Source organism: Hypanus sabinus, chromosome 10 (genome assembly GCF_030144855.1).
Source record: "Hypanus sabinus isolate sHypSab1 chromosome 10, sHypSab1.hap1, whole genome shotgun sequence".
In the NCBI taxonomy this organism is placed as follows: domain Eukaryota; kingdom Metazoa; phylum Chordata; class Chondrichthyes; order Myliobatiformes; family Dasyatidae; genus Hypanus; species Hypanus sabinus.
In genome coordinates this window covers 65,107,869-65,132,488 of record NC_082715.1, presented here as the reverse complement: position 1 = coordinate 65,132,488, position 24,620 = coordinate 65,107,869, and the positions used below count along the sequence as shown (strand labels likewise).

General features: G+C 39.6%; 1 protein-coding gene across 1 annotated transcript in view; it reads left to right on the top strand.

The window, feature by feature from the left end:
• sntg2 (syntrophin, gamma 2) overlaps nt 1-24,620 on the top strand; it is a 260,468-nt gene that overhangs the window by 134,972 nt on the left and 100,876 nt on the right. Inside the window, exon 9 of the mRNA XM_059983452.1 lies at nt 10,753-10,880. Within this exon, the coding sequence (XP_059839435.1) occupies nt 10,753-10,880 (128 nt within the window). The remainder of the gene's footprint in view (nt 1-10,752; nt 10,881-24,620) is intronic.

Below are 24,620 nucleotides of genomic sequence, written 5' to 3'. Positions count from 1 at the left end.
CTCACAGCTACCTGGACTATTCCTCTTCCCACCTGTCTCTTGCAAAAATGCTATCCCCTCCTTACAATTCCTTCGTTTCCACCGCATCTGCTCTCAGGATGTTTTTCATTCCAGGACGAAGGAGATGTCTTCCTTTTTTAAACAAAGGGTCTTCCCTTCTTCCACCATCAACTCTGCTCTCAAATGCATCTCTCCCATTTCCCGCACATCTGCCCTCACCTCATCCGCCTGCCACCCCACTTGGGATAGGGTTCCACTTGTCCTCACCTACCACCCCACCAGCCTCCAGGTCCAATGTATAATTCTCCATAACTTCTGCCACCTCCAACGGGATCCCACTACCAAGCACATTTTTCCCTCCCCCCCCCCCCTTTCTTCTTTCCGCAGGGATCGCTCCCTACGCGACTCCCTTGTCCACTCATACCCCCCATCCCTTCCCACCGAACTCCCTCCTGGCACTTATCTTTGTAAGCAGAACAAGTGCTACACCTGCCCTTGCAATTGCTCCCTCACCACCATTCAAGGCCCCATACAGTCCTTCCAGGTGAGGTGACATTTCACCTGTGAGTTGGCTGGTGTGGTATACTGCGTCCAGTGCTCCCGGTGTGGCCTTTTATGTATTGGTGAGACCCGACGCAGACTGGGAGACCATTTCACTGAACACCTATGCTCAGTCCGCCAGAGGAAGCAGGATCTCCCAGTGGCCACACATTTTAATTCCACATCCCATTCCCATTCTGATATGTCTGTCCATGGCCTCCTCTATTGTCAAAATGAATCCAAACTCAGGTTGGAGAAACAACACCAAGGCTGGGTAGCCTCCAACCTGATGGCATGAACATTAACTTCTCTAACTTCCGTTAATGCCCCTTCTCCCCTTCTTACCCCATCCCTGACATATTTAGTTGTTTGCCTGTTCTCCATCTCCCTCTGGTGCTCCCCCCCCTCTTTCTCCCGAGGCCTCCCATCCCATGATCCTTTCCCTTCTCCAGCTCGGTATCACTTTCACCAATCACCTTTCCAGCTCTCAGCTTCATCCCACCCCCTCCGGTCTTCTCCTATCATTTCGCATTTCCTCCTTCCCCCACTACTTTCAAATCTCTTATTATCTTTCCTTTCAGTTAGTCCTGACGAAGGGTCTTGGCCCGAAGTGTCGATAGTGCTTCTCCCTATAGATGCTGCCTGGCTTGCTGTGTTCCACCAGCATTTTTGTGTGTGTTGTTTGAATTTCCAGCTTCTGCAGACTTCCTCGTGTTTGCTCTATTAATCTTCTGGTCAGATTGTTCAATTCAGACAATTTCACTAGCATTTTCTTTCAATATACCATAGCAAAAAGGAATGGGTTTGAATTAGGGTGAGTATGCGTGGACCAATATTTATATTTGTAATTCAGTGTAAACCTGAACAAGAGTTAGAAATGTAATGGAAGACAGAAATAATATAATTAGTTAATGAATTAGTTAAAAGAAAAATATCAAGATGCACTGAAAATGTTTATCTGGTCATCTTAATAGTAGCTCCTTCATTGATCTCTGTTTTGAATTAAAATTGATCACCTGGATTTAGATACTTAGCGCAGTGTTCCCATTTTCAGATAAAAGGATTGGTAGCTTTGAAGAAGGAAGCTCAGAAATAGCAAACCAAGTTCTAAAGTACACAGCAGATGGAAGTCAATGCAGACAAATAAAAAGTACTGCATCTGGGATTAATAAAAATGGCACACATCCTGTCTGAACAGTTTGCAGAAAAGTCTGGGGAATTGCGCAAAGTATTAGTATACACACATGATGCAAGTACAGAGCGTTAAGCATAAATATAATTTTAAAACAGATATTTGAACAAAATACTTCATTGAAATCATAAATAATACCAGTAGATGAAAAAGGTCAGAGGCCTTTTCATCCTAGTCAGATATTAAAAGAATTAAGGAGAGCTCCACTAGTCTTGATTTTGTCCTATTGCTGTTTACAGTGTGCTACAACCGTAGCCTTATTTGGTTATTTTCATTCTCTTTGTCAGTACTTTGAAAAATTCAGTGATATTATAAGCCTGAATGCTTAGGTATATGTATGCATCGATGCAGGAAATTATCGGCTAGTTAGCTTGACTTCAGTGGTTGGGAAAATTTAGTCTATTATGATGGATGAGGTTTAGTGGTACTTCTGAGGCACATGATAAAATAGGCCAAAGTCAGTATAAGGAAAGAGAGAGAGAGAGAGAGAGACCCCTAAGATTTGTCAGATCTGTGGTCTCCCTTTGTCATTACAGAGATTGGCTTGCTTAGAAAATGATAAATGTTACTTTAATTTCTATGCTGTTACCATTAATAGCCTTTTGTTTTTCTTTCTGTGCTACATTTGTGCTAGTTCTAATGACTCCTTCATTTGAAGATGCATATACAAATACCCTGAGCTGACTAAACAAAGAACACATTAATCACAGTTAGTATATTACCTGATATACGTACCTGTTGGAATTCTTTGAGGAAATAATAGGCAGAATAGATAAAGGCATGTTGTTCAGTTGGATTTGCAGAATGCCTTTGACAAGGGGCTGCACATGAGCCTGCTACCAAGATATGAGCCCATGGTATTGTAGGAAAGATACTTCCATGGATAGAATAGTTGACTATTCTATCAATAGTCAATTGAGGAGGCAGAAGTGAGAATATTGGGGGCCTTTTCTGGTTGGCTGTTGACTAGTGGTGTTCTGCAAGGATTGGTGTTGGGACTGCTCCTTTTCACATTATATTCAATGATTTGAATGTTGGAATTGATGACTTTGTGACAAAGTTTGTGGATGATGTGAAATTGGTCAAGGTGGAGGTAGTGTTGAGGAAGCAGGAAGGGCAGAGACAGATTGGGGGAATGGGCAAAAAATGGCATATGGAATACAGTGTAGTGTATGGTCATGCACATTGGTAGAAGGAATAAAGGCGTGGACAATTTTATAAATGGGGAAAAGAATCAAAAATCAAAGATGCAAAGGGACTTATGGGTTCTTGTACAGGATTCCCTAAAGGTTGACTTGCAGGCTGTGTCAGTGGTAAGGAAGGCAAATGTAATGTTGGGATTTATTTTGAGAGGGCTAGAATATTGTGGCAAGCATTTGGTCTAAAATGCAGATGGGGAAGCTTGTTAAACTCAACAACTGTTTTAATGTGACAAATACAAAACAGACTGGACACCATGACTCAGAGAGTGAACCCAACAAGCAACACGCAGACAGGGGAGGTGATCATCACACACCCTGGTTACAGTTAGGATGACCCACAAATACACAAGCGAATAACTATATAACTCAAGCTAAAATTTTACAATAAATGAACAGGAATTTCCCACCATAATCCCACAAAAGCATTTCAGCACAAGAACAATGAAAGTGCCAGTCATTAGAAATGCAGGGGCGGGCTGTTGACCATGCCCTCCCAGAGTGTCATACTGCTCCCACCCAAGGGGTCAGTTGTTCCCGGCTACCCCAGAGCCCATAACAAAGTTCAAAAGTCCTGGTGGGACTGCCATCTGGGGTGGTGGGGGTGCTGGTTCAGGAGCTTCCTCCACAGGAGGCCCTGTTAGTGTGAGGCAAGAGGCAGGCATCTTCCTTCTTTCAGCCTCACTGGTTTAGTGTTGGCCAAGGGACGACATGGTGCCAGCTGGTCCCAGTGCAGCTCAACTGCCTTCTGGCAACCGTACTCGATATACCAAATCCAAGCAGAGACACCAGCCGCCATCGCCGGTCTCACTGCAGTCTGCGGCAATGCAGCACACCTCGTAGTGGGCATCGCAACACAGCTGACCCATGGGCAAGTGACATTAGCATTGCTTCAGCTGACAGCCAGCGATGATCTCCCCACTATGCACCACAAGCAGCTACACAGCGAGCAGATTCACCCAGGAGGGGATGGCTGGTCCATGTTGGGGAGGACACTGGGATGGATGATAATGATGGTTGACCCCATATCCACCAATGCACGGCATCTGTTGCTTTCCACCGCATAGTCCATGTACAAGTCTGAGGTATGATACCAGTGCAGGGCAATCCCAGGCCAAGTGGCCTGCCTCACCACACCGGTAGCGGAGATCATTTCATGGCCCACAGCAGGGTCGGAATGGCTCCTCCTCATCAGTTTCTTCCTCCGCCTCAATGACACAAGCCCAGGCTCGCAGTGTGAGGGGTGATTCTGGAACGCCTTGTGGGGCTAAAATTGTTCCTGCTGTCTCTGCCTCAGATAGCGCATTGTTCAGCAATGATGGTGACATCAAACGAACATGCTGCCGAAAACGCTCCAGGGTCAGTGCCTTTACAAAGGCATGGAGGGCAAGCTCTTCCTGGGCCGTGTGAGGGAACTGGAGGTAGCCATGCCAAGCACAGTGGCAGGGATCTGCTGGAAACGTCCCCAGACTTTCTCCCATACTGAGCTGTCTGCTGCACAGTTCTTCCCTCAATGCTTCCGCCAATGGCTTCTGCTTGAAATGCTGCTCCAGCGCCACTACGAGGGCCCTGTAGACATGCTGCTGCGACAGCATTAGGTCGTCGAGGGTCCGCAGGGCATCCCCCTCCAGTGTGGCGGCAAGGTGCATCGCTGGCTCAGTGAAGCTCCACCGGTTGTGCTATGCAGCAAGTCTGAAACATCAACTATACTCTTTTCCATAGATGCTGCCTGGCCTGCTGAGTTCCTCCAGCACTTTGTGTGTTACACAGAAACACAGCCCTTTATTGCAAACTTCAAGCAATTTGTCACATATGGAATAAAAAATTCAGATTCCAGAAGTCTTGGCTATATTCAAATCCTGCCTACTTCCTTCCCAGGAGTCCTTTCATACCGGTCTCAGATAATATTCAGTTTCATTCAGAATGTATCATACCTCGCTACCTTTCTGACAACTGTTGATTTCTTTATTTGTTGAAGGACGAACAACTGAGCAAAGCTCCCTTGATAAGGATGAATCAAGCTGAGGAGCCACATCTCTGGAATGGCTCTTTCTCCAGCACTGTCTTTTCTTGATGCATTTGTGAAGAGGGAGTTAAATCCAAAATATTATTTGTTATAACACACGCATTAAGTTAAAAGCTCAATAAGTGAGAAGTGAAAAAGAATTGAATGTAAGTGCCTTAATAAATAAAAAAGCAATATTTTCTGCAGCAACTTATTTTGGATTCATGTCCCAATAAATACTCAAATTGATATGGCGATAGCTGGCTGATTCTATCTTTAGACTTGCAGCTAGCATATAAAGAAATCCATCAAACAAAATCAAAAGCAGAGAATGTACTGTTGCAGTGTGTTTGCTTGCAACAGGGGATCATCCTGTCTTCTATAACAATTTTCTTGCAGCATACCTGGTGCTTTGCAGTGCCTGGAGCAGGTACAAGCAGCAAGATTATCAGAAAGTGAAGTGGCAGTCAGATCCCTTGAGGACTGTTGATCTACTGCTCCAGAAGATAAACTCATACAGGCAAGCAAGCAGTGCCAGCATCAAGCTTTAAATTAAAGTTAAATTACCTTCAAGGGAAAAAAAAAGGATTCAATTCCAATATGACAAATGGAACCCAATGAAATGTGAGTCCAATAATCAGTTATGACATGTGGTTGTCCAACTGAAAAAAAAGAAGCATCTTATCTGCTAATTAGCAGCGTCGATATTATGCATTGCGAACAGACTATTTCTTTTAATTAACAATGAAAATCTATCTACACTGGTGTAACCCTGCTTTTATTTGTTTTGATCACTAGGAATACAAGAATTATTGATTGGACGAGTCAGTTCATAGTTCAGATCATGAGAAAAAACAGAAGCTAACTAAGTTCACCTTTCCCATCTCCCTGTATTTCAATGCCCCTTGATTAATTAAAAATGAAATTATCTCTGATTTGAACATACTCAGCAATTGAGTATCCATGGCCTCAGTACTGAATTTTCAAAGATTCAAATTCCTCTGGAATAATTAATTTCTTCTTTGCTTTATCCTAACTTGCTACTCCCTCTCATGGAACTTTGACATTCAGTTCGACACACTTCAATTAAAGGAACTGTCCAAATGTTATATTTCAATGTCATCATCGCTAGTCCTTTTAGACTTATGAGAATTTTGCTCAAGGCTATCCTTTTTGGAGAAAGAATTGACCTCAATAATTAGTCCAGTGTAGCTTCATTGTTCTCCATCTAAGGCAAGAATATTCTTTTAGAGACATGACTAAAACTGTACTTGCTTTTCTAGATGTTGTCTCAACAATTCTAAGAAGCTGGTAAAGCAGCTTTCTTTTGAGCTTTTTATTCCCTTTGGAATTATGATTTTTTAATGTTTGCTTTTTAATCTTCCATCATGTCTTTTTAATACAGTTTGTCAATCTGTTTTTGCCTACCTGTCCCTGAAGAACTTTTCAATTATGTTAAAATTGGCATTTGTTCTTATCTAAATTCTCAAACAAAATATAAAATTCCATCATATTATAACTCTTCCCCAGATAATTCCTTGACTACATGACTGTTAATGGTCCTTACACCATTTCATTCTTACTAGATTAAAACAATATCATTCCCTTGATATATTCTTTTCAATATGCTTTGAAAAATTATCTTGATGCCTTCCGTCAACATATCCTTCAACACGACATCTGCCACCTCATCTCTTGTGACTTTGAATGGGCCACAGGAAGACTAGCCTCAAGGAGTGGTGCCTTAGGAAGGCAATGTCTATCATTAAGGATCCCCACCACCCTGGAGATACAGAATCCTGAAGACACATAGTCTGCAATTCAGGGACAGCTTCTAATCCTCTGCCATCCAATTTCTAAATGGATATTGGAACCCATGAACACTACCTCACTACTTCGTTATTTCTGTTTTTTTGCACTACCTGTTTTAACTTAACTATTTAATAGACATACATATACTTAATGTAATTCAGTTTTTTCTCTATATTCATTTACCACATACTTCATTGTACTGCTGCTGTAATGTTAATAAATTTCCTGAGATATGCCAGTGATATTAAATCTGATTCTGATTTTTTGTATGTTTGGCCAGTGCATATGAGAATGTCTCAAGGTCATGTCAGATTTCAAGCCATGGCTCCAAAGCAGCCTTCTGCTGCAAGCTAGCAGTGAGCTCTCTCTTAATACTGATTTTAATTTCAAAAATGGTTATAGTTTGTAGTTTATACTTGTAAGTAGATTGGTTCTCATTTGTATCAATAGCTACTATACCCAGATTATACAAACTGTCGAGTGAAATATAAGACTATTGAAGAATGTTGAATAATTCCCTCATACGATAAGATGGACTCTTGACTTCACAATCTACCTCATTTTGATCTTGCACCTTATTGTCCACCTATGTTAAACTTTAAACATCAACAATGAAGTCTGTTTCTTTATAGTCCATTGGAGGCCCACATCTTCCCTTCATTATTCAATTATCTGACTTAGAGCAAACTAAACTCACTGAATCATACTTTCTTCCCACCAAGTTCATGATTCATAGCTTCAAGGAATGGGAGACTAATCCAAACAAGCTCTTTCCATAGCCATAACTCCATAAGTGTTCTCCTGAAAATCTTGCTGACCCAACGGCAAAGAATTAGTGATACTCTTGGAGGAATAACCTATATAATTTTCTTAAATAGTTTTGGCAATTTCACAAGGGTTCAGGTGAATAAATTAGAATTAATTTAAATCTTACATCTTGAGGGAGTAAAAATCTTTGTGGTATGATTCCGTTGCAATATACAGACATGTGAATTTATAAGTCTAATGACTTGTAGAAAGAAACTGTCCCATGGCTTGTTGGTCCTGGATTTAATACTGTGGTGCCATTTGCCAGATGGAAGCAGCTGAAGCAGTTTATAGTTGGGGTGACTTGTGTCCCCGATGATGTTCCAGGTGTATTCAAATATAACACCTTCAGTCCTGTATTCATCCTTTTCAATTTTGTCTGCTGTTTACATTACAACTCATCCCATTAATTGCAATTTTGTCCGATCATCAACCTTTCCTTGCTAACAGTCTCACTACACACTGCATCTTATTTGTAAACCAGTTAACACTCAGCCCTATCACTCTGGTTCCTAACCCACTGCCAGATTAGTTTCAACCCTCCCAAATTGTTCCAGCAAACCTTCCTGCAGGGGTATTGTTTCCCCCTGGACTTGAGTGTAACCCATTCCTTTTTGTACAGGTCGTACCTTTTCCAGAAGTAATCCCAATGTCCCATAACTTTGAAACTCTACCGCCTGCACCACCTCCTCAGTCACGCATTCATCTGCAATGCCGTCCTATTCTTACACTGACTGGCATGTGACACAAGGAGTAAATCAGAAATTACTACCCTGGAAGTCCTGTTTTTCAGCTTTCTACCTAGCTCCATAACATCTTCCTTCAGGACCTCCTCACCTTTGATTTCTATATCATTGGTGCCAATATGTACCAAAACATCTGGCTACTCACCCTCCCCCCCCCCCCCCACCTTAGAACGTCGTGCACCCGATCTAAGACGTGCTGGAGGCAACAGACCATCTGGGTGTCTCTATAGGTCCCACAGAAATTAATCTCTATTCCTCTGACTATCGAATCACTTATCATCACTGCAGCTTTCTTCATCTCTCTTCTTTTCTGTGCCACGGTGCCAGACTCAGTGCCAAAGACCCAGTAGTCTTCTTACTTTTAAGGGTGGCAAAGGCGTACTCTGCACTGGCTGCCCATTTTCTTTCCTCCTCCTGACAGTCACCCAGTTACCTGCCTCCTACACCTTGGGCCTAGGGGTGACTGCCTCCTTGAACCTCAGTCTCCTGTATGAGTCATCAAGCTGCAGCTCCAGTCCCTCAACATGTTCTCTGAGGAGCGGCAGCTCGGTGAACCTCATGTAGATGTGGTTATTCAGGAGGCTGGAAGTCTCCCAGAATTCCCATATCTCACACACAGAACAAAACACAACTCCTGGAGCTATTCCCACTACACCATAAGGTGAAGAATGAAGAAGCAAAAGGAACCTTCCAGATTCCTACCTCATCCAAATCTGATGAGTCAAAGCCTGATGGCCCAAAGCCTCTCCACTCTAACACTGGTCCTCTCACAATGAGTTCTCCAACAATGGCCGCTCTACTTGACTCTGCCTTGCTTTTTAACCTTCTTTCTAATGAATCCCGCTCACTGATTGTGCTCAGCTAAATCCAAAAAACTGCCGCAAAGCGCTGCCTTTTTGATCATGAATGTGAACCTAAGTGAAAACATAACTCTCTTCTCTTGTTCCCACTCAGTGACTGGGCTCAGTCAAATCCGAAAGACTGTTGCAAAGCACTGCCTTTCAATCTTGAGTGCGAACCCAATTAAAAATGTTAGCTCTCCTCTTACTCTTGCTTACTGATTGGCCTCAGTCAAATCCCTCCCCACCATCAGTAATATCTACAGGAGGTATTGTCTCAGGAGGAGGGCATCCGTCATCAAAGATCCCAACATCTTTTTGCTGCTATAAGCAGTCGGCAGGTATAGAAACCTGAAGTCCTACAACACCATTTTCAAGAGCATTAACTGCTCTTCAGTGATTCAATTCTTGAACTAACCAACATGACCCTACTATTGTTTAGTAACAGAATATGCACTGTGATAACTTTTCACATGTATGGACTTTGTTCCTGTTTAACTCTAATTGTCTTTTTTGCTTGTAAAAATACATAATTTATATTTAATTTATCTTTGTTTGTGAATGCTGCTTATGTGAAGCGACGTACCCCTGATGTAGTTGTAATAAGTGTTTCATTGCACCTGTGCACACATATACTTTTGCCTATTACAATAAACTTGTCTTTGAATGTGATTTAGGAAGAATATTGCCACTAATAGTGCATACCTAATGGGTGTTCCTTTTGTTTTATTTCTCAGTTGTTAAATATCTTCCAGCATTGCACTTGAAGAGGTAACAAGTATCATATGAATATGCTTAGTTGGATTAAACCAGTCAGTTTACGGATTATGATGGCCATCTGCAAGTTGATGAACAATAGAGTCAAAGACTTTTACAGCACAGAGACAGGCTTCTTGGTCTCCCTGTCAATGCCCATCCTCACTAAACCTGTTTGCATGCACTTGATTCATATCATGCCACTTGCCTATTCAAGTACTCTTTTAAATGTCTCTTAAATGTATCTGACTCCACTACTTCTTCGGGCAGTAAATTCCAAATATCAACAACACTCTCTGTGTAAAAAGAAACTTGTAGTTATTCAGTTATTGTTGCTTGAAAATGTCTTGTTTCACTCTAAACCATCCTGCTGTTTTGCATTCATCACTGTATTTATTTGTTGCATTTATTATTTACCATGTAAACTGATTTCTCTGTGGGCTTCATTCAAACAAGGAATTTCATTCAACCTAGGTCGCAATAATCTAGTCTTAACTTATCCCTCAAATCCTCAATTTAACTCCTTCCTTGCAACTTGAATTTTGCTTTTGTTACCCCACAACAGGAATCAAATCTGACTATCCCGTTTATGCTTCTCATAAATATACCTCTAACACATGTTATATGACATATTAAAATGAAAGCTTATATCTTTTTGAAGATGAGTCAGAACATATTTCTAAATTGTTTGTTATAGTAGCCAGAAATTACTCCCTTCAGGTGGCTGAGACAAAAATCATTAATGTTATTTTAGAACATTGGATCACTAATAATGTGAAATATCTTGCTAAAATGCAATACTACAGTATTTCTGGATTAAGCTGTGTTTCTGATGAGTCTCATTTATTCTACGCAGGCTCCATCATCACCTTCTTCACCTTCTGCTAATGAACCAAAATATGAGAAGCGCTGGTTCGATGCCTTATCGGTCCCTTTGTCAATGGCTCGAGTCTCAAGATACCGGACTGGAACAGATCAATTAAGGTTTGTAATCCTGAAAGACAAAGATTGAAAAAATTAGAGCATTTCTGATATTATATGTGAACAGATGCTTAGTTACCTTATGGGACAGAGTAATTTCTAATGATGTTAAATAATCATAATTCTATAAAAATACAAGATATAATGTCCCCACAAGATGTTGTTTTTAATTGTATGTTGGAGGCACTTGTATGAAGAAAAGTTAAATGTAACTGTTTCTTGTCTGACTGGAGAGCAACAACCTCAATGATTCCAACACTTAATGAAGCAGCTGCCCAATAAAATGCATTAAAAAAAAATAATTGCAGGAATGTGAAATTGGGTCTAAATTTTGTTTCTATTATTAGTGAATTTCTGTAAGTTTATCACTATTTGTTATTTTCTGCAAGAATATTATGTTTCATAATATATATTGTTCTGTTTTTATTAAGCATTTTAATCTGTTCTGTCCTTCCAAGATTGCAAAGTTGACTTGTTGAAATTCATCATTGAGTAGTTAAATATTACATTTTGGAAGGGAAAAATACAGACTGTCATGTGCTTTTGTTTATAAAACAAAATTACTAACTAGCCCTCTTTAAAACACTTCAGAATATAAGTTCTGGCAGAATCCATCCTTGATCTCCTATTCATCTTCCACATAATTCACATCAACAACGATATCAAAAACCATGGCTTAATGCTCACGTGTGTTGACAAGTCCATGCCATTGTGCCCACCATTCCATTCAATCCACACTCTGCCTCAGATTACCAAACTTGCCCTAGATGGGCCAAGTCTTTATGAAGGTCATTTTCAGAAGGAGCAAAACCATTATTTCAATCACAGATGTTTTTCCTTATCCAGCAATTCCTGTCACTCTGGGTTTGCTCAATCTGAACCAGTTTACAGTTTTGGCACTTTGTGTTACTCAAAGATGTCCATGCTCTCTGTACCAAACACTACCTGATTCTACCTCTGTAATATTACCCATCTTGTAGTCCAAAATATGCAAAAAAATGAATCAGCTTTGCTTTCATTATTTCTAGGTTCTATTCTTCCAGTTCCCTGCTAGCTGACTTCCAAATTTTCTATTCTCTCATCCCAAATTCTCTTCATTTGACATACATTCATCATGTCACTTATAATTGCTCATTTCTAATAACTCCTGATTTACCAACATCTCAATTTTATAATTCACACAACGTGATCAAATCCATCCAATTTTCACTTTTCCTTCCCTCTTTAGTTTGTTCTAATCCAGCAGCCCTCCTCCAAATATGAACATTCTTTAATCCTTTGATCATCTATACTCTCTTGCTCCTGTGGGGTATGAAGAACCACAAAGCAACAACCTAGAAATGTTTGGTATATTTTCAATAGCTATTTTATTATAATTCAGTCCTCTAGTGCTTAGGCTACTTATTTTCAGTTTGCCAGCTACAACTTGAAACAGTAGATGCTTCAAAGGAGTTGTTTAATACTCATATTATTGGGAAGAGGAAGAAAGAATGCCGGGATGCTACATCACTCCAAAGGAAGAATGCATCCAACTGTTTTTGTTTTTGGATGTAAAAGCAAAATCAAAATAGAGGCTGGGATTTTCAGCAGGTTAAGATACAGGCTGTAATTAGACCAGAAAGTAACTTCCAAGATAGTACACTAATACCTAAGCCTGTTGCAAAGTACCTTTCAATTTTAATGCTTCGGTGTCATTCTAAGCTGTTGTATGAAACACAGTGATCTGTGCTACATTAATTGTGCACAGATGTTCTAATCAAATAATAGATGCCATAAATAGCAACTTATAAATATTTATACCATAAATATTTATTGCTATAAATAGCAACTTTGTCACTTTCCCTTTGGACAACCAGCTAGAAAGAATTGGCACTTGTATCTCATCTGAGTAACCTTAAGTCTCTACATGCAACAATTATTTAAGAACCACCTGAGTCTCTGCTCCATCAATTCACGTAGCATCTGTGACCATTGCACAGGTTATTATTACACCACACAGCAAAGCAACAGACCATTTACCCTGACGAAGGGTCTCAGCCCAAAACGTCAACAGTGCTTCTCCCTATAGATGCTGCCCGGCCTGCTGTGTTCCATCAGCATTTTGTGTTGTATGTTGTTAGACCATTTACCCCACCAAGTTCATGCCAACCATCAAACACAGTCTAATTTCACCTGGCCTCACCAATCACCTTCCAGCTAGCTTCCTTCCCCTCCCTCCATGTTTGTTTATTCTGTCATCTTCCCCCTTCCTTTTCAATCCTGAAGAAAGGTCTCTGCCTAAATGACCTGCCAAGATTCTGCAGTGCCTTATGCACGTTGCTCTTAATTTCACCTAATCCCATTTTATTTTCTCCATAGTCCCAACAACTCCCCTAATTCTACCATTTGCCTACACTAAATCAAATTACAGTGACAAGTTAACCTAACAATACCGAAGGCTTCAGAATATAGGAGGAAACTAGAGCAATGGTTGTTGTTCAAATTGGAAAACTGCGATGACTATAGGGATCAATACTGTTGTCTGTCAGATATACAGTGTTAATTATTTGGATGAGAATGTAGATGGCATTTATGGATGACACCAAAATTGGTGGCATGGTGGACAGCCTTTTGACCTTATTAAGGACCTTGACAAGGTCCTGCATGGGAGCTTGGTCAAGAAATTTAGAATCTTGACATTCAGGATGAAGTAGTAAATTGGATTTGAATTTAGCTTTACAGGAGAAGCCAGAGAGTAGTAGTTGCTTCTCTGACTGGAGGCCTGTGGCTAGTGATATGCCATAGGGATTCGGGCTGGGTCTGTTATTGTCTGTCTGTCATCTGTGTTACAATTTGGATGTCAGTGTAGAAAAATAAATTTGCAAATGACACCAAGATTTGGGGTGTAATGGACAGCAACAAAGGCTAACAAAGTTTGCAGTGCATCTGAACCAACTGGACAGGTTGCATGAAAAAAATGTCAGATGTAATTTAATGCAGACATGTGTGAGGTTTTGAACTTTGGGAGGACCAGCCAGGGTAGGACTTGCACAATGTACAGCATTGAAGAATGCAGTTGAACAGAAATATCTGGAAATACAGATCCATAATTCCATGTAAGTGGTTTTCTAGGTAGATAGGGTCATAAAGAGAGTTTGGGGCACATTGTACTTCATAAATCAAAGTATGAGTATACAGAAGTTGTGATGTCCTATTGAATTTGTATAAGATATTGGTGAGGCCATTTTCAGAGTGTTGTGTGCAGTTCTGGTCACCTACCTTTAGAAAAGTTATTAATAAGTTTGATAGAGTACAGAGATGATTTACAAGAATGCTACCAGAACCAGAGGATCTGAGTTATAAGTAAAGTTTGAATAGGTTCAGACTTTATTCTCTGGAGTATAGGAGAATGAGGCAGATTTGACAAAGTTATTCAAAATTATGAGGTGTATAGATATTTAAAAAATGTAATAAGAAATGAAAAAGAGAATGATGAATAATTTTTCATTGGCTGATTGAAAAGCATCATGAGGGCACAGCAAACTCTCATTAAAGTGTATGATCCAACCTAATGTCTAGTATGGATTAGAATCTGATAGACATCACAAGATCACAAAACAAAGTTTGATGCACTTTATTTTGGCATTCAGTGTTCGCAGGAGAGTATCTATTTACTGTGAATTTCAGTGAGTAACGGATGTTGTTGTAAGAAGTATAAGTGCATAGCTTCATGGTAAATAAAATAATTGTTAATATTTAATAAAATGAAAACTCAATTAAGTGAAATTAAGATCAGCTAGATGATAACTTGCAGCTGTAGTACTTGGAAACAACTGGAAACTAGTGCAATCCATGTCACCACGTCTGTAGTTAGCATTTGCAATGTTGAAATTCTGTTCAGAACTGATGAGTTTATGTCCAACATTCAGAAACTGTAGTCCATCAGAGAGGAGAAAGGTTACTGAGACATTGATCAAGGATCAATGAGGTTGTCACACATCCCAGACTAAATACTGCAGAGCTGCTCAGTTAAGAGTGACAAACAATCTACTGGAGTATCTCAGTGAGTCGAACAGCATCTGTGAGAGTCAAGGAATTGTCAAAAATTTGGGCTGAAACCCTGCGTCAAAAGAAGGATAAGATGGTGTTACTATGTGTAATGAATGCATGGCAATACAGAAGGTAGCAGTGGACAAGCTTCAGTCTTTGCACTTGTCCGATATGTATGTAATTCTTGAGAGCAGAGAACGTATGGTTAGCAAGCAAAGTGAAAGCAGCATTGTAGATTGGGGCTATTCAAATTAAGGGACCAGAAAGGAACACAATAAAGATAAGGGACACATAAAAAGTTGCAGCAGCAAAGGTAAAAGCATCTCTGAAAACAAAAATTTGGAGTAGGAGACACATTTATAATAGTTTGTGTGTAAACCAAAATATAGGTAGGCCAAAGAATCAGGTTGTGCTGAAGGAATATAAATGCCAAGCATCCTAATTAAAAAACAGAACCACAAATGGAATAACTTTTAGATTACTGTGTAAATGTACAAATTGGCAGAGTGTCAATGAGATCAGAGTGCTGAATGCATGGCTCAGAGATTGGTGTGGGATATATGGGCTTCAGTTCATGGGGGATGCACCAGAGTAACTGGGAGAGAGCTATTTCTTTTTGATGGCTGTTGTATTAATTAGACTAGATCACCTAAATCTTTAAAATAATGTGTTGGGAATGCGTCTGAGGAGGGTTCTGGCAAGAGGAAATTTAGATGTTAAACAGGACAGATGAGGTGATAGTAAAAGGTCACAAAATGATAACCAGAGTTTCTCAAGAGGAACAGAAGAAGATAATAAAATGCTTTGCTTGGAATTATCCATAGAACCTCAAATATGCCAGCTTACTCCAACATAAATGTCCTCTCCCATGTTAGCATCCCCAGTGTTGAAGTGTGAGTTGCATTCAATCAGCTGCATCAGGCAGGCCATGTCATTCCCATGCCCAACATAAGGCTTCTAAAAGAGATGTGCTGTTCTGAGCTCTGGAGTAGGGATTCCTAGATGGACAAAAACAATGATTCAAAGATGTACAACATTAAAAGTTTCCATGAAGAAATGCAGCATCCACACTGAACCCTGGTAATCTCTAACCATGATAAAGAAGTAGAAAATAAATAATTGGGATGGTAGTGAGAGCACACTGGCTCCTCATAAGCAGTAGAGAGGTGGACCATTTTATAAAATGCACATTTGCTAACTCTATCAGACACCCCCTACTTTTTCTGTGTAAAAGTCTGCAGGTCCTATATTAGCCTTCTTTTTTTTAGTTCAGAACCCAAGGTAAGTTATCCTCCATCCAGAGGCACTGCCTAAGAAGGAGATGGTAATTTAGAAAATTATAAGTTCATGTGTCAAAGGCATACATTACTCATGGAAGATCTCTAATAAACCTCCAGTCTAGTCAAACCAAAGTAGCAATAGTAGTGTGGAGGGTAGTTCAATATTTTGAGAAATCAGAAGAGAGATAATTCTGCATCATACAAAGAAAAAGAGTTAATTCATATTGTGCTAGTTAATAGGCCTTTAATGAAGTGTGATAATAGAATCATAGAACTTAATACGGAAGTTGAAAGCAATTTTGATCAATTTCAAACAGATTTTAAATTTAAACAAGTAAAACTGTGAAGGAATATTTTGATAGATTGGGAATCTGCATTAAAAAAGTATAGCAGTACCTAGTATTTGAGTCATGAGTGCATAGCTTTCAACAAAAAAAAAACCTTTAGGGAACAAAACAAAAGACAGGACTATGATCCTTTAAGATGTATTATTACATCAAAGTAAAAGAGTCGTCGTGAAGCCAGAAAGAATAAGAATATGCATAGGGGCTATTTCAGAATGCAGCAAAGGAAAATACAGACATTGATAAGGAAAGGAAATATTAAATATTAGAGTACAGTAATCTAGCACAAAAATACAAAAAGAGATTTTAAAGTTTTGATAAATATGTAAAAAGTTAAAGTTAGGTCGCTAGACTGAAACAGAAGACATTATATTGCAGAATAGGAAAAAATAAACAAATAATCATTGCAAAGAACCAGAAGACCTCCTAGAAACAGTGAGAATCATATGTCTCGAACATGTCTACAAGTAAAATATGCAGAATGAATAAACTTATCCTGGGCTTCTAGCCGGGTAAAGGTGTCAGTTTTAACTAATGTTTCGATGACAAACTTAGCCACCTTCGTCAGAGATGACAATGTTTGTTATCAAAATGTCAGTTAAAACTGATACTTCTACTCAGCTGGAAGCCTGACAAGTTTATTTGACATATAGAAGAGTTTATGCAGCATATAGCACTAGATCATTTTTCAAAAAATACAGCAGTTTTGGAGAACATTTTATGACCAAATGCCAATAAATCCCCCAGACCTGATGACCTGTAACTGATGAGGTTACACTGGAAATAGTGGAGGCGTTGGTTGACTTTATCAGGAAGAAATGAACAGGCTAAATTATGAAGAAATTTTTACAAATGGATATTGCTGAGTCATACCTGGAGTGGCATCAATCGTTTTATGATGGTAATTCACTTTCCAGGGCCTGAGAAGCTTATTATTAACCTCAGTTTCCTAGTACAGCAGCATGACCTTTTCAAAAGGTCGGCACTGTTAGTGACAAAGTTAGACTTCTAACAAATATCCTTACTCAGATTCATTTTGTAAACAAGAACCAATCTTCAGTTCTTAATGCCAATTGCAAGCAGCAATCAGTTTGCAGTTAGAAGCACAGCTTTGAAAGTAGTGTAACAGCATGGGGAGGGGACTGGCTGTTGAGCAAAGTAGGTGCAAACTGAAATGACATGAGCCTTCTCTGAATTAGCCAAATGCAAGATACCAGGGTTATGTAACTTTGCACATCAAACACGGGTGTGATCGATCATTGGGGATATTTGTGTACTTAGTGAGTCAACTCTCACAGCATTGATTTTAGATGTCTTGGATCTCTGTGCCCAGAAATTTTTAGACCCAACCAAGGTATCCGAAAAACATCGTATTCAAATGATTTCAACATTTGCACAGGGATCAGTGCTGGGTCCATTGTTATTTGTCATCAATATCAATGATCTGGATGATAATGTGGTAAATTGGATCAGCAAATGCTGATGATGCAAAGATTGGAGGTGTGGTGGACAGTGAGGAAGGTTTTCAAAGCTTGCAGAGGGATCTGGACCAGCTGGAAAAATGGGCTAAAAAATGGCAGATGGAGTTTAATGCAGGCAAGTGTGAGATATTGCACTTTGGAAGGAAAAACCAAGGTAGAACATACAAAGTAAATGGTAGGGCACTGAGGAGTGCAGTAGAACAGAGGGATCTGGGAATACAGATACAAAATTCCTTAAACGTGGCATCACAGGTAGATAGGGTAGTAAAGAAAGCTTTTGGTACATTGGCCTTTATAAATCAATTAAGTATAAGAGTTGGAATGTTATGGTGAGGTCGTATAAGACATTGGTGAGGCCAAATTTGGAGTACTGTGTGCAGTTTTGGTCAACAAATTACAGGAAGGATATTAGTAAGGTTGAAAGAGTGCAGAAAAGGTTTACAAAGATGTTGCCAGGACTTGAGAAACTGAGTTACAGAGAAAGGTTGAATAGGTTGGGACTTTATTCCCTGGAGGTAGGAGAATGAGGGGAGATTTGATAGAGGTATATAAAATTATGATGGGTATAGATAGAGTGATGCAAGCCGGCTTTTTCCACTGAGGCTAGGGGAGAAAAAAAAACATAGGTTAAGGGTGAAGGGGGAAAAGTTTAAAGGGAACATTGGGGGGGGGGGGGGACAGGTTCTTCACACACAGAGTGGTGGGAGTGTGGAATGAGCTGCCCGAGGACGTGGTAAATGTGGGCTGACTTTCAACATTTAAGAAAATCTTTGACAGGTACATGGATGAGAGGTGCATGGAGGGATCTGGGCCAGTTGCAGGTCAGTGGGGCTAGGCAGGAATATGGTTTGACACAGCCAAGAAGGGCCAAAAGGCCTGTTTCTGTGCTGCAATGTTCTATGGTTCTAACTAGTAGCAAAACAGTATAGATATAAGAAAGCATGGAGGTTGTTAGAAATGACAAGGAGAATGACAGAAAGAACAACTAGAATTTATTTCTCAAGTTTCGGTTTCTGCAACAGACAACTGGTTTGCCTATAGCTTGTGGTATGTACTTTTAGTTCATAAGAATTGTACCTGTGTTTAGAAATCCTTTACAGTTTATAAATCTTTTGTAATTCTGAAATCTTTTATAAATCAGATATCTTCTGCAAGTGTGAAATATGTATAAAGAACTATTTGTCTAAATTAAAATGTGGATAATTAAAAATAAACTGAGTTGAAACTACTTCATTAGGTGGAAGTATCTCCTTCCTGGTAAGGAGGGAGAACCCAGCACTCAAGGAGAGGGTATTGTCAGCTCGCCACAGAGACGAGACAGGGAAGTAACTGAGTGCACGAAGAGGGTGGTTAGAATATGACCTCCTTATAATGAGGATACCCTTAGATAACTGCGTTAGACTGGGCTTAAAATCTTCTTTTAAGTTAGAGCCTTATGGACAAGAATCCTAATACCATCTCAGTTTATTAACTTAATAACCAATCATTTAAGAAAGGATACAGAAAGTAGACAATCCACAAGAAATTCACTGTGTTAATTCCTGGAAAGAGAAGGTTGTCCTGAGCGACTGAAGAAGTTAAATTTAATAGCTAGATTTAAAGTTCAGTGTGGATATGGGAGAGGATCTCAAGAGAGGTTATTTATTTTTTAGATAAGGAAGTGTCTTCTTCTTGGAGAAGATGGGAAATCTCTGGAATTCTCTATTTCAGATGATTGTAGAGACTGGATCATTGGGTATACTTCAACAGGCTGTGGACAAATCAAGGAAGAGAGGACAATTGGAAACTGACATGAAAGAGGAGATGATACCTGGGCAGATCAACCATGATCATATTTAATGGAAGATCAGACTTGAGGAAACAAATAGCGTATTCCTGCTTCGCTTTTCTGATCTTTTCATCTACTTCTGGGCAAAATTTGAGATCATGCCCTTTTAAAATAGTAAAAGGAGATGCAATTTTTTTTAATATAGAAAGATTGTTGTGTTCAAAGGAACATGAGTGTCCTTTTCACAAATCTTTGAAATAGATACTACAAATAATTTTGAAGTAAAATTGTATTTTGAAATGGGAATTGGTTTATACAGTGAAATGCTTGTCTTGCATACTGTTCATACAGATCGAAGTGCATTGAGTTAGAGCACAATAAAATAATAACAGGATGCAGAATAGAGTGTAACAGCAGCAGATCATACCAATGTAGATTGTGAGGTTAAGAGGCTATCTGAAGAAAGTCATAGAGCACTACTGCACAGAAACAGCACCTTCAGCACATTTAGTCCATGCTGAACTATTATTCTGCCTTAGTCCCATCAACCTGAATCTGGAGCTCAGCTTTCTCTACCCCTCCCATCCACGTATATACTTAACTATTCTTAGGTGTTAAAATTAAACCCATAACCACCACTCCCACTGGCAGCTCATTCTATACTCTCACCACCCTCTGAGTGAAGATGTTCCCCCTCATCATCCCGTTAACCTTGTCACCTTTCACCCTTAACCCATGACATCTAGATCAAGTCTCACCCAACCTCAGTGCAAAAAGCGTACTTGCATTTACTCTTTCAATACCCTGTTAATTTGAATACCTCCATCAAATCTCCCCTCATTCTTCACTTATTAGGAATAAAGACCTAATCTATTCAACCTTTCCCCAGAACTCAGGTTCTCAGATCCCAGCAATATCCTTGTAAAGTTTCTCTGCACTGTTTTAATCTTATTGATATTTTTCCTATAGGTAGGTGAACAAAACTGCACACTGTACTACAAATTAGGCTTTACCAGCATCTTATTCAACTCAACATAACATCCCAACTCCTGTTTTCAACACATTGATTTGAGAAGGCTAACATGCCAATAGCTCTCTTTATGACTCTATCTACCTGTACAGCACTTTCAAGGAACTATGGATCTGTATTCCTGGATCCCTTTGTTCTACTGCACTCCTCAGCACCCTATCATTCACTGAGTAAGTCCTACCCTGGTTTGCCCTCCCAAAGTGAAACACACTTGTCTTCATTAAATTCCATTTGCCAAAAATTTCATCTGCCACATTTCTGCCCATTTTTCAAGTCTGGTCCAGATTTCGCTGCAAGCTTTGATAGCCTTCCTCACTGTCCACTGCATCCCCATTTGTGGTATCATCCACAAATATGCTCATGCAATTAATCTCACTATCATCCAATTGTTGGTATAGATGACAAACTACAATGGACATAGCACCAATACCTACAGCACATCACTAGTCACAGGCCTCTGTCAGAAAGGCAATATACTATGGAACCATTCAATAGTCTTATAACAGCAGAGGTTGTTGTATTGGAAGAAGATTTTTAGGATAAGATTAAAAGACAACTCCCTGTATTTATCTGGGGCTTGGTGAGGCCACACTTGGAGTATTGTGTAGAGGTTGGGACTTCCTAAACTTCAAAAATTCTTTGAGAGGGTAGAAGTAGGGATAATGTTTCCCCTGGCTAGGACATTAAAGTAAAAATTCAGACATTCAAGACAGAGTTTACAATGCATTTTTTCACCAGAAGTTATTCTTCACTTTGGAAGTCTATGGAGACTCAATCACTGAGAATATTAAAGATAAAGGTGAAAAGATTTTTGAATAGGGATTTTGAGTGGTTGCAGGAAATGACTTTGATTTTATGAATGGTGGAGTAGGCTCAGGCTACTTGGGCTATTACTCATCTACTCTATGATAATGATTTTCCTTCCATTTTACTTCCACCACTTAAAAGGTTCTTAAAATTCCAGCATTGAATCTAATTAATTCTCCAATTATCTTTTGTTTCTGGCAGAGCGTAATCAAATAAAATTTCTTCCTTTTTACTTTAGTTCTATATGATCTATTGAAGTGTCTTCTTCAATATTTCTCTAAGATTGGGTAATTTCTTAGCACATGATTGCCTCTTTGTTATTCAAGCTGTTGAAATGAGTTTGTTATTCAAAGATCATTTGAACAGTTTTGATTGAACAGCTCCCAAGATCAGTTTCAAGTTTACCCTCAGATAACTCCACCCTGTCTCCATTATGATTCAATGAAGTCAAATCCTTCACTTGCCCATCTTATTCTCCCTACAGTTCCATCAACTCCTACCAAGTTCTACCACCCATTCACACAGTCAAGGCAATTAATCAATCCAAAGGCTTTGTAATTCATAATATAATAGCACAAAATGTTGGAAGTATTTAGCAGATCAGTTTTTCTTCATTTTTCGTTATACCTATTGTTAAGTTTGTTCTTTGTAAGGACAAGCAGCGTGGATAAAAAATGCTAGAACTATTTTATTTACAGATTTACAGCAACTCTCCAGTACAGCCTGTCACTTTTAATTTCACTAGGTTAATCATGCTCTTTACTTTGAGAATCTTGTGATCATCCATAGATACCAGATTCACCTGGACTCTGGTGTCAAGTTTGAAAGGAATTACTGTCTCATTCATAGTGACTAGAATGATCTATTCTGTTTTACCAGTACTTGCAACCAGAAACTACAAAGACTTTCTCCATTCCCTCAGCATCGTGTGCACTTTTCTTTTGGTAGCTTTACAGCGTTTTGCAAAATGATTCCACTAATTATTGCAGGACTTTCCATAAGCAGGACAGTTCTTTGGGATGTGCCTACCTCCACATTTGCTGTATTTACTGTTTGATCTTACTGCTTTGCTATGCTGTTGCTTTGGGAATACCTTGTGCTCTGCCCTTCGTTTTCACAGCATGCACTGTTGTTTCTGTCCTGTGCAGCTCCTTAGCTTGGGATCCTGTTGTCTCTGCTGCCCTAACACATTTACAGACATTTCTAGCACCAGATCTTCTTCATGGAGTGATCTTTCTCTGAGAACATTATCTGGGATTCCACAAACCATCTTGTCTCTGACCAGTGAGTCTCTCAAATCTCCAAACACATTGGACTTACTCAGTATGTGAAGCTCAGCTGAGTATTGGACAAACCTAACACCTTGTTTCTGGTTCTCAGAAAAATAACTTGTATCTCTCAAATGTGACATTTTACTTGGGACAAAGTACTCCTCAAGTTTTGTCCTCAGAGTGTCCAATATAAAATCTGTCTTGTCGATTTGAAAGCGGTTTTAGATGTCCAAAGTATCTTCACCAATCACATGCAGAAGATAGACATTTTCATTTTTGTCTCCACCTCTCTGGCTCTGCTCGCAGCTAAGTATATATGGAATCATTAAAGTGTTTCCAGTTATCTGTTAAATTGTCAGTAAACTACATACATTCTTAGGTTACTAATTACAAAGATTTTTGGCTCCCCTCACCTAATCTCTTGGTAAACTTCTAGACGCAATGTGCTGTGTTGACACACTGGCCAATGACCTCACTGCTTCCAGCGCAGTCTTTGTTTTACCTGTTTGAACTAGCATCTCTTTACTAGTCGCTCGTGATATTTATTTTCACTCTGGGTTTAGATTTCATGCCGTCTTCTGACATCATGTCATGATTGTTCTTTGTCAAGACAAATAAAATGGATAAAAAAATACTAGAACTTTTTTATCTACAGATCTAAAGCAACGGATATTGCTCCAGCCCTAACATGTGTTCCGTGTGAACGATGCTCATTGCCCAAAGGGATACTAAGTTCCTTATTATGTACACACATAATAGCATACTTATCAAGCAGAGTTCTTAATCCTGAATGGTATTGAGCTTCTCCAGCTGGAATGGTACTCATCCATGCTCCACAATACTCCTGACATGTGGGGATGATAAAATGGGTTTTTCATGTTGGGAGGTGAGTCAGTCTCTGCAAGATACGCAGACTCTGACATGCTGTTGTGAGACAATGGGCAATTGTGGTAGCCAGGATGGTGATGTCAGACAACTCATTATTGGTAATGCCTTTAAGTTTTAAAGGTAAGTAGTTACACTCTCCCTTATCTTATATAGTCATTGTCTGGCACATATATAGTACAAATGTTAGAACATAGAATAGTACAGCACATTACAGGCCCTTCGGCCCACAATGTTGTGCCAGCCCTCAAACCCTGCCTCCCATATAACCCCCCCCCCCACCTTAAATTCCTCCATATACCTGTCTAGTAGTCTCTTAAACTTCACTAGTGTATCTGCCTCCACCACTGACTCAGGCAGTGCATTCCACACACCAACCACTCTCTGAGTAAAAAACCTTCCTCTAATATCCCCCTTGAACTTCCCACCCCTTAACTTAAAGCCATGTCCTCTTGTACTGAGCAGTGGTGCCCTGGGGAAGAGGCGCTGGCTGTCCACTTTGTCTATTCCTCTTAATATCTTGTACACCTCTATCATGTCTCCTTTCATCCTCCTTCTCTCCAAAGAGTAAAGCCCAAGCTCCCTTAATCTCTGATCATAATCCATACTCTCTAAACCAGGCAGCATCCTGGTAAATCTCTTCTGTATCCTCCCCAATGCTTCCACATCCTTCCTATACTGAGGTGACCAGAACTGGACACAGTACTCCAAGTGTGGCCTAACTAGAGTTTTATAGTGCAGCATCATTACATCGCGTCTTTTAAACTCTATCCCTCGACTTATAAGAGCTAACACCCCATAAACTTTCTTAACTACCCTTTCTACCTGTGAGGCAACTTTCAGGGATC